Source organism: Dermacentor silvarum, chromosome 5 (assembly GCF_013339745.2).
Source record: "Dermacentor silvarum isolate Dsil-2018 chromosome 5, BIME_Dsil_1.4, whole genome shotgun sequence".
Taxonomy (NCBI): Eukaryota; Metazoa; Arthropoda; class Arachnida; order Ixodida; family Ixodidae; genus Dermacentor; species Dermacentor silvarum.
In genome coordinates, this window is record NC_051158.1 from 158,578,573 (window position 1) to 158,597,104 (window position 18,532).

The 18,532-nt window shown below is 48.4% G+C and overlaps 1 protein-coding gene across 1 annotated transcript; it reads right to left on the reverse strand.

The window, feature by feature from the left end:
* Window positions 1-10,860: 10,860 nt before the first annotated feature.
* LOC125946089 (uncharacterized) lies at window positions 10,861-16,891 on the reverse strand. Its single transcript, XM_049668547.1, has 2 exons — window positions 16,567-16,891; window positions 10,861-11,323 (listed from the first exon to the last, which is right to left on the reverse strand). Exons 1-2 carry the CDS (start codon window positions 16,886-16,888, stop codon window positions 11,094-11,096), a joined length of 552 nt encoding a protein of 183 aa, XP_049524504.1. The 5' UTR covers window positions 16,889-16,891; the 3' UTR covers window positions 10,861-11,093.
* Window positions 16,892-18,532: the final 1,641 nt, after the last annotated feature.

An 18,532-nucleotide genomic window follows, 5' to 3' on the forward strand; every position in this document is an offset into this window, starting at 1 on the left:
GTGTGCTGATTAACTTTTTTTTACTTTGTACGCTATGTAACTGCAGTTTTGAAGTCGAGTAGTAATGAAGGAATGTCTGCGAAGCAGACATCTTGAGACTAAAGCACCACTTTCGAGATGTGAGACCTTAATATGTGCTACGAAGTACAGTGGAATTTGATTTTAATGGTTACCCAAATGCGTCCCTCTAGCGTTTTTACAACGATCTCAAATGGAACGCTGAATCACATTCAGCATATCTTGAGGATGGATTGCTCATTAACTTTTTTAAATTTTTTAGCATAACTTGTGGATAGCATCTCGGATGTAGTGCTAATTTTACGATTTCTGCTAAGCATACATGAGTTTAGAATACCTCATCTTACATCTTACAATTACTCCATGTGTTCCAAAGTGAGCCATGAAAACGGCAATCAGCACATTTTATGTGATTCGCAAAATTATCAGTGAAGTTTTTTTTTTTTTTGCTGTCAATGGACGCCTAGACAACTAGCCAATATGAGCTAAAGCGGCAGGGGCATAGAAATAAACTTGTTTCAAAAATAAAGTGTTCTGCATAACAAGGAACACTCGTATAGCCAATGACAAAGAAATCAATTCTTGCCCTGACCTTTGTCAAAACGGTGGCTCCATGTGAGTCATCTCTTGATCGCCAACTGCTGATCGCTTCACGCCTCCATCTTTGTGGAAACCCTTTCGCTTGTTTTCAAAACTACCGGTAGTCAGTTATACATGGAAAATAGACGTGCATATTTGATACCATCTTCTAGATGCCTTATTCTTTTGCGCCTGACGACATTCATACTGGAGCAAGAAAAAACTGTTTAGCCCTATTGAATGTATCTAAACCTACATCTTAGTCAACATGTATTACAGTTTGAGTTGGCCCCCTGACGTCGCGCGAGCTGCATTCGCCTGCCGATCTACATTTTTATACGAAGTGCATCCCACCGAACAGTGATGCTCTCGGCCCTCCCAACTCTGTAGCTCGAGAGCGCCCTTTGCCTCGGCACCCTTGTATCGGCGCTGAATGCCCGACCACCGACCACGAGAACAACAGAAAGATCCAAAGGTAGCTATTCATTTATGAAAGCTTGTAAGCATACTACGGAGTGCAGAGCAAATTATTACTAGTTGCCACTCTCATAACCTGCCCGATTGCTTAGATGCGAACTGGTCAAAAATCTGTTCGGTTCGACCCACTTGACATCGCTGGTGCCGCAAGCGGTGACAACGGAAACATTCGAATACGCACCTTCCGATGGAGCGCTGACTGTTCCCATCAGGCTTTCGTCGTCCAGTGAGAACTGCGCACTGTGGCTGCTGCCAGAAGCTGACAGCCTGCCGTCATCCAGCACCGGAATGAAGCGCATGGTGCGTGGTGGGGCCATTCTATCGTCGTCCTGGGCGGCCATGACGGTGGGGCTTCCATGGCGTTTCGGGATCGTCTCAGAGCTGGACGGTGCACTGGACATCGGCGGCTCGTCCTCCACCGACAGCTTCGAATCACTTTCTTCTTCGATACGCTCCATCACCGAGATCCCCGTCTTCGTCTTGTTCTTCTTTCAGTCTTATGCCGATCTCTTCCAATGATGATTGCGCAATATCCCAACCTTGCTGCAGCGGCATCAAGTCAGAAAAATTTTGTAAAACAGATGCACTCAACAAAGGCACGGATTGAAGGCGCCCAGTGTACTCTGCGAATAAAAATTTATTTATTTATTTATTTATTTATTTATTTATTTATTTATTTATTTATTTATTTATTTATTTATTTATTTATTTATTTATTTATTTATTTATTTATTTATTTATTCTTACTGCATCTCAAGTTTCGCACAAGCCGGAGTGAATTATAAAGCTCAGAAAAAATGACCTCAAAATATTCTAGACAGTGCAACATGCTTCCACATAATAGTGAATTATGTAGTGTCAACACTGAAGCAGTAAAATAGAACTAAGGTTAAAGGCTTGGCAAGTGCTCCACATTTGCAAACACGCATTACACAATAACGGGGAACGTATATTTTATTTAAAATAGAATGGACCTCGAACGCCGAAATAGAAAGAGTGAAATCCTAAGTGCCGTAAGTTGCTGGAGAGAGTGAAGTACAAGTATATCATCTGTGTTGAGTATTTCGTGAGGCAAGACCTCCAGTAGGATTTGGATTGTGAGATAAAAGAGTGTTTGCGGTCTTCAACGCTTTCAATCTGCACAGTGGGTTATAGGTGACTCCGTGGTGTAGGGTTCCGTATCAACTTTGTGTACGTCTGGTTCTTTAACGTGTACGCAAAGTACGTTACACGAGCGAGTATGTCTGTGAAGCGTGGGAAGCAGGTCACGTGATAGAGTTGGGGAAGAGACGGGAAGCTTAGCAGAGCGAGTATTTGCGTATGTATGTATGTATATGTGTGTGCGCATGTATGTATGTGTGTATGTATGTATGTATCTATGTATGTGTGTGCATGCATGTATGTCTGTATGTGTGTATGTATGCATGCATGCATGTATGTATGTATGTGTGTGTATGTATGTATGTGTATATGTGTGTGCATGCATATATGTGTGTATGTATGTATGCGTGTTTTCATGTATGTACGTATATATGTACATATATGTGTGTGCATGCATGATTGTATGTATATGTGTGTATGTATATGTATGTATGTATGTATGTATGTATGTATGTATGTATGTATGTATGTATGTATGTATGTATGTATGTATGTATGTATGTATGTATGTATTGCTAAGAGGTTTATTAGCAATGAACGCAGGCGAACGGGCAGCAGTCACAAGCGTTCGGCCACGGTCAGCAACCACGAGCTCATGCCGGTGGCGATGCCGCTGAGGCGCAAGCTGCTCTTCTTCATTACAATCACCCTCGGCAGAAGAAGGCGCCATCCTGGCGGCTTAAGGCGAAGACACTACTACTGGGTCGTATAGTACGGCTTAATGCGGCAGACGTGGACAAGTTCGCGGCCGCGATGGCGCAAGTCTGTCGATGGCGTGAGGGGCTCCACGAGCTAATTCACGGAGGACGTTTGCTCCAGAACGCGGTAGGGTCCGACGTATTTTGCGACAAGTTTTGCGGAAAGGCCGGGTGTCATAGGTGGTACCTGAAGCCACACCGGAGAGCCAGGGGAAAAAGTTGGTGGAGAACGGTCAGCAGGTTGCCGGGATTGCTGCTGCCACTGGTCCTCGGTGGAAAAAGAGCGGGCAAGCTGGCGGCATTCCTCAGCATGTTGAGCTGCTTCAGACAGCGGAGTACTTTCAGACGCATCAGGTTTATATGAAAGAATTGTATGGAACGTATTAGATGGTTCTCGTCCATATAAGAGAAAGTACGGGGAAAATACAGTAGTTGCTTGAGCCGCAGTATTGTACGCATACGTTACGAAAGGGAGAACTTGGTCCCAATTTGAATGATCAGAGGCGACGTACATTGAGAGCATATCACCAAGAGTACGGTTGAATCGCTCTGTCATGCCGTTAGTTTGCGGATGGTACGCTTTACTTGTACGGTGGACGATTCGGCATTGGTCGAGTAGTGCCTTCAAAGCATCGGAAAGAAAGGCTCGGCCTCTATCGCTCAGGAGTTCGCGAGGGGCACCATGGCGCAGAACGAAATGGCGTAACAGAAACGATGCAACGTCGCGGGCGGTGGCAGTCGGCACAGCGGCTGTTTCAGCATAACCGGTCAAGTGATCCACTGCAACAATAATCCAGCGGTTCCCCGCCGGAGTGGATGGTAGCAGTCCGTATATGTCAATACCAACACGATCAAAAGGTCGACTAGGGCTGGGAAGGGGTTGGGACGGGTAGACTTGTCCGGGAGGTAATTTTCGGCGTTGGCACTGAGCACAGGAGCTAATGAACTTTCGCACGTAGTTATACATGCCGCGCCAATAAAATCGGAGGCGTAGTCGAGCGTAGGTCCTGAAGAGGCCGGCATGCGCGCACTGTGGGTCTGGGTGGAAAGCTTCGCAGATAACGTCACGGAGATGGCGGGTTATCACAAGGAACCACTTGCGACCTTCAGAAAGGTAGTTGCGATGATAAAGAAGGTCATCGCGAATGCATAAGTGGGTAGCCTGGCGGCGAAGAGCGTGAGACGCTGAAGAGGTGGATGGATCAGAAAGGAGGCTGATGAGCTGATGATCCGTGCGCTTCTCGGACGGCATGTTGCGCAGTGCATTGGATGGAAGTGTGGGCTCAAGGGCGGATAGGCAAGCGCTGTCAGATGAGACCGGTGAGTGAGAAAGGGCCTCAGCGTCCGTGTGTTTGCGGCTGGAACGGTAAAGAAAGCGGATGTCGTACTCCTGTAGCTTAAGGGCCCAGCGAGCAAGTCGGCCAGGTGGGTCCTTAAGGGTGAACAGCCAACAAAGGGCATGATGGTCAGTGGTGACGTCGAAAGTGTGACCATATAAATAAGGGCGAAATTTCCCAAGGGCCCCAATAATGGCTAAACACTCTTTCTCTGTAACCGAGTAATTAGCTTCGGCTTCTGTCAGAGTGCGGCTCGCGTAGGCGACGACATATTCGCGACGACATATTCATCGAACTCCACCTTCCTTTGCGCGAAGACGGCGCCGAGTGCGACGCCGCTGGCATCGGTGTGGACCTCGATGGGGGCTGCAGGGCCGAAGTGACGGAGAATAGGTGGCGAGGTTAGCAGGCGGCGTAATTTCGTGAAGGCGTCATCGCAGGCGGGCGACCAAGCTGAAAGTACTTTGTCGCCGCGTAGAAGGTCTGTCAGGGGTGCACTTATGGATGCGAAATTTCGAATGAAGCGTCGGAAATAGGAGCACAAACCAACGAAACTTTGAAGCTTCTTTAACGTCGTTGGTTTGAGAAAGTCGGCGACTGCGCGGAGCTTGGCTGGATCCGGGAGAATGCCGTCTCGCGAGACAACATGGCCAAGAATGGTGAGCTGTCGGGCACCAAAACGACATTTTTTAAAGTTGAGTTGAAGTCCCGCATCAGTCAGACATGTCAGAACGTGCTCGAGACGGCTGAGATGTGTGCGGAAATCAGAGGAAAAGACAACTGCGTCATCCAGGTAGTACAGACATGTGTTCCATATGAGGCCGTGTAAAATATTATCCATCATCCTCTCAAAAGTGGCCAGAGCGTTACACAGGCCGAAAGGCATCACGGTAAATTCGTATAATCCATCAGGTGTCACAAATGCTGTTTTATGATGATCAGATGGTGCCATAGGGACTTGCCAGTATCCGGAACGTAAATCCAGTGAGAAAAAGAACTCCGCTCCCTGCAAACAGTCGAGGGCGTCGTCGATGCGCGGTAACGGGTAAGCGTCCTTGCGTGTTATCTTGTTCAGACGTCGGTAGTCGACGCAGCACCGAACAGAGCCACCCTTTTTCTTAACAAGAATGACCGGTGACGCCCAGGGACTGTTGGAAGGCTGCACAACGCCGCGCTTCAGCATATAAGCAACATGGTCGTCAATTACACGGCGCTCCGAGGCGGATACCCGATAAGGGTTTGCCGTAGAGGTGCATGACTGCCTGTATCGATCGGGTGAAAAACGGTCGACGTGCGACCCAAACCGGAAGCAGGGCTGTCAAAAGAAGCGCGGAACTTCTGCAGGAGAGTGAGCAGCTGGCTTCATTCGGAAGAGGACGTTTCGTCGTCAACGGAGCGGTGGAAAGCGTCGAGGAGGGACTGATCAACCGCAGGGTCCCAAGTAAGTGCGCTAAGGTCCGGAGAAGTAGAAGCGGCAGGAGCGTCACAGGTGCAAAAGGTGTCGACTGGCTGAACGAGGCCTAGGCATTCGCCATGAAATAAAGGTAAAGGGCACCTCGTGGGATTGTCGACGAGCATCTTCGTGACGCCACTGTGAAGAGTAAGGAGAGCAAAGGGCAGCGGAGAACGTTTGCGGCGAATGAACACTTCAGAGGGCGTAAAGAGGAGACTTCCATCAGAAATAGCGGCGCAGGACACAGGCACAAGCAGGGAAGAGCACGGAGGAACGGCATTGTCGTCGGACACCAACAGTTTAGCACTAGAAGGGCGGTTGTCGATTGTCGCGAAATCGTGAAGCGCAGAAAGTTCGAGTTCGGCGTGACAACAGTCAATAATGGCGTTATTATTTGCAAGGAAGTCCAAGTCTAATATAATGTCATGGGAACACGAGGGCATCACGACGAATTCGACGGTATACAGAAGTCCTTGAATGAAGACTCGAGCAGTACAAGCAGCGAGAGGCGTAATGTGTTGAGCGTTCGCGGTTCGAAGGGAGAGGTCGGCTAAAGGCGTCAGAACTTTTCTTAGTACGCGACAGAGATGGGCGGAAATTACGGATACGGTGGCTCCTGTATCGACAAGTGCCAGGACGGCGATCCCTTCGACACACACTTCAATTACGTTGGCTGGAGAGGTACGAGGACTTGTGCATTGCGACGGGGACGCAGTTTGTGCCTCCGGAACTGCGGCCATCAGTTTTCCTGCTCGGTGGGTCCGGCATGGCGACGCATCGGTGAAAGCGAGCGACGACGTGGAGATGGTGAGCGGCGGGTAGACGCGGGTGTGCGTTCAGGGCAAAAAGAAGAGGGTGGAAGGCTGGAAGGCGAAGAGGAAAACTGAGCGGGGAAAGGTGGCGCTCGCCAGATGTTCGGAAATGGAAGCATGCGACGACGGCAATGGCGCGCCACATGACCAGCAGCACCACAAGCAAAACATATTGGACGGTCGCCGAAGGTGCGCCATTGTTCAGAAGTCGGGAAATGCCGTCGGTCTGGTAGCGGCATAGGTGGCGGCGAAAAGGTCGGAGGTCAACGCTTAGGGGGCGGCGAGAGCGTTTCTGGACGAGGCCGGGCTACTGCTTCTGTGTACGTGAGAGGTGCAGTGACTGGCATCGGATCACGGGCTGGAGGAATTGCTTGGGAAACTTGCACCTGGATGTAGGCGCTGTATGCGCTATATCCAGGAGCAAGTGCCCGCAAGTCCCCGCATCCAGGATAGCTGTCCCCGCAAGTCCCGGAAACACATCAATGATAGCTGGCGAGCGACCTCTGCTCGAACAAATTCCTGAATCTTGAGTAACAGAGGAGCATGGTCATCGCCAACTCCAAGGTTGGACAGAGTGTCCGCGGGCGCAGGGGGACGCCGCGTGTGAAGCCGTTGCCTGCGCAACTCGTCGTAACTCTGGCAGAATTCTATCACTTCTACGACAGTGCCAGGACTCTTCGATAATAACATTTGGAACGCGTCATCCTCAGTATCCTTCATGATACGTTTGATCTTCTCCTCCTCTGACATCGACGCGTTCACCCGTTTGCAAAGGTCGACAATGTCCTCAATGTATCTCGTGAAATTGTTTCCGATCTCCTGGGATCGGGTACGCAAACGGTGTTCTGCACGGAGCTTTCTTACTTCTGGCCGACCGAAAACTTGGGTAAACAAGGTCTTGAAGACCAACCACGTAGTGAGGTCACCTTCATGCTTTAAAAACTACTAGTTCCGGAACGTCCGACAGATAGAATGCGACGGTTCTCAACTTGGTAGCATCGTGCCAATGGGTATGGGCACTCACTCGCTCGTATGAGGAGATCCAATCTTCAACGTCTTTTTCATCTGTGCCGGAGAAGATAGGGGGATCTCGCAGACGCAAGGCACCGGCACAAAACAGGGTGGGCGGCACCGGTGGAGGAGTTGGAGGAGTGCCGCTTGCGTCTTCGGGCATGATGGGTGGTAGAGTGCGACTCCGAAGTTCCAGGGTGGTCGAAACCCAGCAACCGCCACCACTTGCTAAGAGGTTTATTAGCAATGGATGCAGGCGAACGGGTAGCAGTCACAAGCGTTCGGCCAAGGACAGCAGCCACGAGCTCATGCCGGTGACGATGCCGCTGAGGCGCAAGCTACTCTTTTTCATTACAGTATGTATATGTGTGTACATGTATGTATATGTGTGTATGCATGTATGTGTGTATGTATGCATGTATGTATGTTTGTGTACGTATGTATGTATATGTGTACATGCATGTATGTATGTATGTATGTATATGTGTGTGCATGCGTGGATGTGTGTAGGTATATGCGTGTGTGCATGTATCTATGTATGTATGGTTATGTGTGTGTCGAAGCATGCATATATGTATGTATATGTGTGTGTATGCATGTATGTGTGTATGTATGTATGCATGTATGTATGGATGTGTGTGTATGTATATGTGTGTGCGTGCTTGTATGTGTGTACGTATGTATGTACGTATGTATGTATGTATGCATGTATGTATGTATGTATGTATGTATGTATGTATGTATGTATGTATGCATGTATATGTGTGTGTGTCTGTATCTAAGTATCCATGTATGTATGTATGTATGTATGTATATGTATGTATGTATGTATGTATGTATGTATGTATGTATGTATGTATGTATGTATGTATGTATGTATGTATGTATGTATGTATGTATGAGTGCACTGACGGTGGTCTGCTCCGGGACACCGTCACTTGCACTTCGCTCCTCGAAGAGGCAGGACGGATGTGCTGCAATGATGTCACCCGCCGGGGTGGCTCAGTCAGCTAAGGCGTTGCGCTGCTGAGCACGAGATCGTGGAATCGAATCCCGGCCGCGGCAGCCGCATTTCGATGGAGGCGAAATGGAAAAACGCCCGAGTGCTTGCGTTGTAGTGCACGTTGAAGAATCCCAGGTGGTCAAAATTAATCCGAAGCCCTACACTACGGCGTGCCTCCTAATCAGAACTGGTTTTGGCACGTAAAACCCCAGAAAGAAGAAGAATGCAATGATGCCCTACAACAATCTGCAATGTGGTAAACGCACTTTGAACAATGGATCCGGGACCTCAAAGAGGTACGTCGTAATGATCACGCATTTCTTTCGCATTTACCGCTGAGCACGGTGTACGATATATACTCTTTAGGTGTGGACACTTCTCGGCTTGCATGCGAGACGCGATCGACCAGATAAAATAGCAGCGTCGCGTGCCGATCGGCCCAGTGACTGCAGCGGATACCTATCACCGGTACGACGCAACTTCAAGACAGAAAAGGTTTTACTGGCTTAGTCTCCCGTTGGTATAGCAACTGGTGCTTCGCGGGAAATCCGAAATGATTGAAGGGACGCGCGAAAGTACGTCACCGTGGTGAGGGGACAGCATGGGGGAGAGGGCATCACCTTGACGACGCAGATACGGTGACGCGACGCCGCTTGCAGACGCTGTTCTATGGCAACTTGTGGTATCCGAGCGTTCCTTGGCCTCGCAAGCTCTCTCCTGCGTTTTAAATGAACTTGCGTCGTCCCGCCGATAGGTATCCGCTTCCGTCACCGGGCCGACGGACGCCCGCCGCTGGTGAATTTCTTTATTTCGCCCAAAAAGAGGGGACCAGTCCAAGGACCGGTTGCGCTGCTTAGAGGAGGTCGGCGGGGATCCCTTGGGATTCCGCGGCCTCCACCGCACGCTGGATGAGCCGACGTGGTCTGCTGGCTCGGAGCTACGCAGGAGGGACTCCCACGACTCTGGGGTGTTTGTTTTGTCTGTGTTGTCGTGCGTACAAGTCCACGCCATGTGTATGAGAGTGGCCGGAGCTGAGCAGTGTTTGCACCGAGGCGTTATTTGTTGCGGAAAGATTTTACTGTATAAGAGGGGGTGTGGGAAGCTACCTGTTTGTAGTTTGCGCCATTGGACGGCCTCGCGCCTTGTTAGATCACGGTGTGCGGGAGGATATATGCATCTCCCGAGTCGGTAGTACTGGAGGATGTCCGTGTAAGTGGTGAGTAGAGAATCGCGCGAGATAGTGGTGTCAGGGGAATCGGGGCGGTGGATCCTACACTCGGCTCGGCAGCTAAGATCTCGAGCAAGTGTATGCACCTGGACGTTTCCCCTGAGCGATTCATGGGCTGGAGCCCACAGGAGTAAGCGGGATGTGGAGGAGGGGGGAGTAGAATGCAGAATGTGTGATGCCGGGCGAGAGATACGGCCGGCATCGTAGTTGCGGATCGCCTGTTGAGAATCACTTATGACGACTTTGGTAATAGGATCAGCTAGCGCAAGCGCAATGGCAACCTCCTCTGCTGCGGTGACTGTTTCTGCGTTGCGAATGCTGCAGGCTGTGTACCGGCTACGCTGCTACATTATCTGGTCGATCGCGTCTCGCCAGTGTCCTCGCCCATAGGGTTTCTCACTATAACACTTAAAGGGTAATCTGGCGCCACCATCTATGCGAGTTTCTTAAAGGGCGATGTGCCGTCATTGGAATGATGGGTTATGTGTCCGCGAGGCTTGTGTTGACTGGTGTTGTACGAGGCTTCGTCTAAAACGTGGATATGGCTACACAAATTACGTGTTAAAAAAATCCTACATAAAACGCTTTCATTCACCTATATTACATATCTCAATGAAGTTTACTCACCTACAATGCAGCATAGAATCAAGCGAAGAAAGGCGAGAAAACACGACAAGTTCCAAAGCGAGCGAGAATCTTGTCGTCTGCCCTCCAACTTCAGCGGCCACCTGATACTTTTTACGTTTCATATAATTGTACATCCAATAGAAAGCACTCAAAATTAAACAAAACATGTTTTTGTGTAATAATAACGCTAAAGCAGCTTTTTACGTGCTGTTTTGTGCAAATAAATAAAAACACATTTGCAGATCATTTATTAAATTTGTATGTGGTCTTGCAAAACTAAAGGCAAGGAGTTCCACAAGGAAATGCATGAAAAATGACATGTGATATTACCATAATGAGCGCGTACTTTGGGCAAGATAACGTTTTTTTTAAGCACTAGCATAACCATGGCCCGCGAGCCGGAGCCGTTAATGAGGCACAGACAGTTCGAACATACAAAGCGTTTATTTGGAGTGTGCGATTGCTTTTATCCCCGAAGTGGGCAAGGAAGTGGGAGCGGGAAGAAGGAAAGGAAACGGACTGCGCATGCGCCGAGACGGGTATGACGCAGACACAACAGATACCAATCTCGTAATGTTAGCATTCACTAAAGATGATTCTAAAATTAGGTCAAATTAGGACAAGGCGAGAGTAGGCAAGTTAAGTGTAGCCGATCTTTTCATGCATTCACTTCTGTAACAACACTTCCGTCATTCGACAGTGGAAGCACTGTCGTTGGCCCACCGGCCCAGCTTCTTGGCTATCGGTGGCCGAACCGGGTCCGGTCTAAACAGAACGTAGACGTAAATGAGCGCCACCACAAAGAGGGCCATCAGGATGGTGTAGAGGGTGAACGTGCCTGCTGGCATCCCGAAGATGGAGCGTCCCTGTTCCGGGCCTCCTTGCCCAACTGAGACGCCCTGGGAAGCCACGTCGAAAGCTGCGAATACGACGATTTTGAACACAAACAAACATCTGAAGGTGTAAATAAGAGCCCAAAATCGCTCGCACGAACTGCAAAGTCTGGATAAAAACGTTCAAAGGAGGTAAATTACGTAGTTGTTTTATGTTACTGGAATAACAGGGGCAACAAGCTAAGTGGGTCGACACGAATCGCTCTGCGTTATTTTCATTAGTGCGTCGTATACATCGCATGATAACAAAGACGCAATCCGCAAGTGCCGCTGCCATCTTTTTTAAGCGTACCAGCCACTTCGCTTTGATAAGCAGTTAGTATTCACGCTCCTCGTGTTTGGTTTCTGATGCGAAGCATCAAATGGCCCATTCAGCGAAAAAGCCGGCGGCGTCTGTAGCAGTGAAAACAGTGCGCGGGGAGCCTACCATGTTAACGAAACGGCCATGAGAGCACCAAAAGGTAGGCGGTTGTTTCATGACCTACATGACACGCATGTCTTGACATTCATGTAATGAGTCCTGAGGAGTCCCTTTATCTAGGCCTAGGATACCTCAAGGCGAAAGCCTTAGTCATGCTCATGACTATGACTTCGAACATCAATCTTTAGCCTTTTGATTCACTTTGTACCACATCAGAACCCATTACATTGTTTTTTGAGTATTAATATTTTTCCCTCAGTCATTGTCATTTTTGCAGAGTCATACTCATGACTATGACTTCTACCATCATCATTTAGTGTTTCCTTCCCTTAGCACCCACGTTAGAACCCATTTCATTGGTTTTTGAGTGTTAATGTTTTTTTCGCTGGGCCATTGTCATTTTAGGCCGCTTTTTCATGACCTACATGACACGTATGTCATGCAATTTATGTCATGACCTATTACTTATGTTCGTCATACACTGCTGTTATACTATGCCAATTTTGGTACCTACCAATTTAACGAAACGACTATGAGAGCACCAAGACATAGGCAGCTGTTTCATGACCTACATTGCACACGTCATCATATTCATGTCAAAAACTATCATTTAATTTCGTCATACACTCCTCTCATACTATGCCAATTTTGGTACATACCAAGTTGATAGATAGATAGATAGATAGATAGATAGATAGATAGATAGATAGATAGATAGATAGATAGATAGATAGATAGATAGATAGATAGATAGATAGATAGATAGATAGATAGATAGATAGATAGATAGAAGACAGACGACGACAGACAGACAGACACAGATAGACAGACAGACGGATCAGACAGACGGACAGGACAGGACGGACAGACAGACAGACAGACAGACAGACAGACAGACAGACCGACGACAGACAGCAGACAGACAGACAGACAGACAGACAGACAGACAGACAGACAGACAGACAGACAGACAGACAGACAGACAGACAGACAGACAGACAGACAGACAGACAGACAGACAGACAGACGACAGACAGATAGATACAGACAGACTAGAGACAGATAGACAGACAGAGATAGATAGATAGATAGATAGATAGATAGATAGATAGATAGATAGATAGATAGATAGATAGATAGATAGATAGATAGATAGATAGATAGATAGATAGATAGATAGATAGTGTCTGTCAAAGTAGCAAATGTTCGCCAAGAAATGCTTCGCATTTAAAATCGGCACCCAACTTGTCATTGGCTGCGACGCCACGACACCAGCGAGCCTCGCGCACTCGTGACGCTGGCTCGCGCTTCATGGCTCGGGCAGCACGTGCCGCTAGGGAGCCTGACGCATCAACATCGTCGGCGGGCCGCAACACCTCGGCAGCAGCGAAACACGGCCAGTACACCGCAGACCAAGTAAGGCAGCGGAGGAACGCAGCAAAACGAGCGAACAGGCAGGCAGCGAGATCCACCCCCATCGTCAACTCTCCCAATACACGGCGGGCAGAACAAGCATTAACGCAAGCATTCCTCGCAGTGCGAAACTTGAAGGATCGCTCAGCGTCGTTCAATGGGACACTAATGCTTTCGCATTGACAACTCGTAAGAAGTGCTTAGGCGTACTCGGCTTTTGACGCGATAGCGCAGAAAATTTGCCGTTGCCAACCGGCGTGTGATCGAGGGTGGCGGAGAAAATCATCTAACCCTCCACGTGGTGCAAGGTTTTGGTGAACAAAAATTGAATTTATCAAAATGAAATCCATCAGAAAAAGTTAAAGTGCGACTTTACCATTCGGCGTCGGATTCGCCGTCGGATTGTTTACCAATAGGCGTCGGATTATAATTTTAATGTTCGAGAAAACCCAATTATACCTAGAACCTACCTAATTCTACCTATAATCTACCTTATAATCTACCTAGAACCTAGACCTTACCTTGGGAGTGTTAGGCGAGAATCTCGTTGGGCCTTTCTTGAAGTCGTTGCTTTTCGCCGACTGTCGCATAGTCGTGGCTGCCTTGCAGTCGGTACGTTCACCCGCTCATCTTCGGAGCCTGTTTGACCCGGTCGCTGTTGCTGACGTGGCCGGGAGAGGTGACGGGTTAGGCCTAGCGACGTGCTCGGCCGCTGCTTCCGTCTCGCTCCTTTCCCGAGAGCCGACGTGGCGTTCCGGGGATCATCGCACGTGCCGGTCTGCCGTAGAAGGGGGAGCCTCTCTGGGGTGCCTGGTCCTGCCGTGAGAAGCTGCAGCTCGTCCAGGAGCCTCGCCCGAACTTGCCGAGGTCGACGGCCACACCGTGGACGGCCAACGTCACGGACTCGGCCAGACCCCCAAGTCTCCCGTCGCCAGTGCGGTGCTGGCGATGCGACCTTCCTGGCCCGGAACCACGTCGATAATGCTCAGACAACGCCGTTTCTCCTTCGATCACGCCTCGGGTCACGCGCCTCGCGCGCTCGCGCCGTTCAGAACCACCACAACCTAGGCGGCCGATGTTCCGCATCTGCCGCCTAAGTTTGTGAGTGGTGGCGCTAGCTAAAATCGCTGGCTAAAAATCGAGCCCTTAAGTCCCCTTTCTTCTCGTTCATTATATAGCGAGGGCTCGAATCCGGCAACATTGATGTCTTCAGGTAGCATATGTGGGTTTATTGTCCAGTTGCCATCACCCAAAAAGATCACGTGCTCGTGACGCCTGCGGCAGAAAGGATGTTCCACATCCGCCCCTAGGTTTGGAGTGGTGGCGCTTGCTAACACTCCCAGGGTTCTTTTAATTCTTGTTCTTTTCATCTATTGTATGACTTTACTATTAAAATACAAGAGTCTTAAGCAAAACGAAACCACCTTTCCTACATTATGTGCCTTAACAAAACCATCCGACATTCCCTATCAACTCAGAAATAGAAGCACTTGGCTGACTCCCTTTTCAAGAACATGTCATGGAAGAAACAGGTTAAAATCGCGCACACCTACCCTTTTAGGTGACCTGGAAAATGACAATATCGATACAGATAACATATCCCGCGAAAAATCAAAAATTTTTCTACTAAATCGTCGGTGCTCTTAAATACATAATGCCACACCCTGCAACATAATATGCTGCACGATTAGAAAGCCGAAGACGCGCGCTAGTCCACGCGCCATGCGCGGGCACCCGCTTTGATGGGCGTCAGCGAAGAAGCAGACGAAGTTCCTCCGATCCACGCGTGGGTGCTTGAGTTTTTGCGTCTTAGGGGCGAAGCTCCTTAGGGTGTGGGTCTGTCCCTCCTCTGTAGTATGTAGTAGTAGTAGGTAGCCACGTCTACTTTTATGAAAAAAAAAAAATTCTGACAGTTGTCTCCGTAGCGCGGAATCGAACCAGAGACCCCTCGCTTCCGAACTAGCGCCGCTAACCACTACGCCTCGAAGCGCACATGGACACACGCACCACGATGACAATAAATACCCAACATTAACGAAAGACTGCGCGTTTCTAACTCGTTTGTGCTAGCGCGTTACGGCCCGTGTAAGAAGCTGGTGTAAGACGCTGTGGCCTCTCCGCCTTACCCCCGTATTCATAAACGCTCCTCGACTTGAACTTGACTTGCCACCGCCTTGGGCAGCGTGTTCGAAACGCGTTGAAGGCGGTGGCAAGTCAAGTTCAAGTCGAGGAGCGTTTATGAATACGGGGGTTATACTCTCTCAGCAGTCATGTGATGGCGTCGGCAAACGCCGTGCACGTTCCGGCATGTGTAACCGGCTGCATAAGACGCTGTGGCCTTTCCCCCTTACTAGAGAGTACTGCACGTTTATAACGCGTTTCTGCTAGCGTCCCCTTAAGCGGGAGATGGGGCAATTATAATGAAGGGCGCTGTTATAAAATAGGAATGACGTCACATATGGCGCGTGTCATTGGTGGAAGTCAATCGTTCGATTTAGTGCGGCGAGACTGGGCGAATCACACGGAAGATTCACGGTTTACCGATAATTTCCTCCGGTGCTTCGCCCACTCATCATCATTCACCCCGTGGATATGCGGTGATTTTTTATCAGCTAGTGGTCAGAGACTCGAATTCAGCGCTTCAGGTTGCCTGTTCTCCTAGAACGTGACAATATAAGCTGTTCGTGGATCTGTATGATTACACTATTAAATCAAATTGAAATATTTATGTTGTGTTTTTTTAATGTTTTTATCTTAATTTTTGAAGTTTCCTTGAAGCCACTCACTGTTACTGCTTCTGTAATGACGTTTCTAATTATTTTGCGTCATGTGTTTTGCGTTTTCTGTAGCTGCTGTTCTGTGCGTTACTGTTCATTTTATATTATACAGATATTTTACAGTGGCATACTATAGCAGAGCAGTGGCTCCAGATTTTTGAGTATTTTATATGATGTGCTTTGTGTTTTTTCCTCTTTCTTTTTTACGCGACCATTTCAAATCTACAAGTATTCCTCTTTTTTTGACTCAAATGTATTTTTCTGTCTCTTGTTTCTGCCAAGTAATGGGGCAAGCAACCAGTCAAGGTGCAGCTTAGCAGCTTTTTTGTGCTTGTCCTAGCATTCTTGTTTTTGTCCAAAAGAAATGCTGAAATAAATTGACTTGACTTGGGATGGCCGTCTGGGTAAAGTGCTTAGTTTAGCAGCGTTGATACAGGGCTTCTTCTTTTGCAATGAAAGAAAATAAATTTTGATTTCATTTAATATCGTACAAATCCTGGCACAATCAGCCACCTTCCTTCTATGTTAATTCTCTGCAATTCTCCCGGCTTCTAGCATTCCAAATAATGAAGTACCCGAGTAAAACAATATGTACACTAGCCGAATACATTTGAAATGTGCCTAAACAGTAATTATTTGCTTTCAAGTACTCCATTACCTTTCGTTCGCTTGGGAGTCGGCTGCTTGCTCGTGTCGCGAGCGGTGACATAGTCACTAGAGATGTAGGCCTCCGCTGGGGCCACTGCTGCTGTCGTCATCACGTGGCTGTCCCGTGCGAGGCCACGACGCCCATTCGCCTTCACCGAGACTGCTGCTGGTGTTGATGCTGGTACAACGGGATGCTGGTGACCGCCCTGGTAGACCAGATCCGAAGTCTCATGCTCATAGTCCTTCATGCTGTTCCCCTCAGCATAATGGAACCGGTCTTCTGACGACGTGTTGGCAGTGTACTCATACGTATCTCCATCGGTCGATGACATCGTAAATAGATGATGATGTCCTCGGCATATGGCTCGCAAATAGGTTCTGTTCTGTCAACTTCTTCTTCATCTACCAGTGAGATGCTTGCAAGCTTCACGGTTGACCCTTGTGTGAAAAATGCCAAATTGATTATGATGATGCTGATGATGATGACTAACAATGATGCGATGCAACAAATAAACAGCACATAATTATCAGTAAAGAAAGATCAATGACGGACGCTAGAAGTGTCAATTGCAGGCCGCTAGATTTAGCCATGCTTTCTTTTGTTTAGCGACCAGCGACATTTCATATTGCGATAGCAATTGTATGGACACTCCGAGCGGATTTATGCCGTCGGCGTCGCCGTCGCCGTGAGGTTCCGTATAAAGTCCAATGGCGATAACATCGTCGCCGCGCGCCGTATTCTGTACTCGTATGTCCGAATGAAACCAGGCGACGGTGAGCCGGCAATAGCGGCTCGCGCACTCAAGGGCGGGAAGGAAGCAGCAGTCTTTCAGTCACGCCCAACGCTCCGGAGGTAGGGTAGGAAGGTGGAAGGGCTGCACTTTTACTGCGGCCACGCACTTCCGCCGCGCCAGAATGCTCCCGGGGGAGGGTGGGAGCGCGCTACCGCCCGCGCGGCTGTATCTTGAAAGTAGTTGAAAGCCATCTGCGGCGGGACGCAGAGTCCTCCCCACCGTGTGCTTTCGCGGCTAAGAGAACGTTGATGCTTGCGCCGACACGAAGCTCAATACACTCGCTGCTGCTGCCGCGCCTACTCACCCCAGCATGTTGACAACGAGTTTCCGCGGTCATTGAGTGAGATGCGTTCATGTTTGCTTGTGCGCTCATGACACCATGCTTGTTAATTGAGTTAGTGTGTCTATGTTTACAAGTTTATGCGGCCGATAAAACACCTATGCTTACTTCGTCCACTAATCGATGCTTCGCCTTTCGGACGCAACTGCAGCTTTTTTTAGTGAATTGACAGAAGAGTTGGTGACATTTTAGCGACTTTCAAGTTAAGCAAGCTGCTTCGCAAATATATTTCTAAAACGCAGTTTGTTATTAAAGCGCTGCAAAATGGGTGCCTGAAGTTCGCTGTAAGGTACTTTGGCTCTGTGACCATTATGAACCAACGATTGCCACCACTCTCAGAGGCGATACCTAGCGGTTATTTGCGCCGAGGCAGACAGGCTTTATATTCTGCTCTCACAAAACATATGTTTTCTGCATTCTTTATAAAACCCATTAGAATAAGCCCTAACACAGAGCGTTTTGCACCTACACTAGAATATGTTGATCGATGGACGTTCGCAAGCCTATCAGTAAACTAAATAACTGAAACCTAGGACAATAAATTTTATAATGTTGTTTAGAACGCAGCATGTGAATATTAGACCATATCAACTATAGAAAGGCGTACATATCGGAGTGACATATTCAGGCGAAATTGAACCCAATGGCTTGGTTTCTCCGTCATACTGTACGGAACTTTCAAGGTAGATAAAGGCGAGACAACGTAGCATTTAACCTATGCAGGGTGTTTCACTTAACATGGGCCAAACTTTAAAAATATACAAATACTCCTTAACTGGACAGGCCCAAGGTAATGTTGCTTGGGCTCGCTTGAAGCGTCTCAAGTTATTGTTTGCATTCCG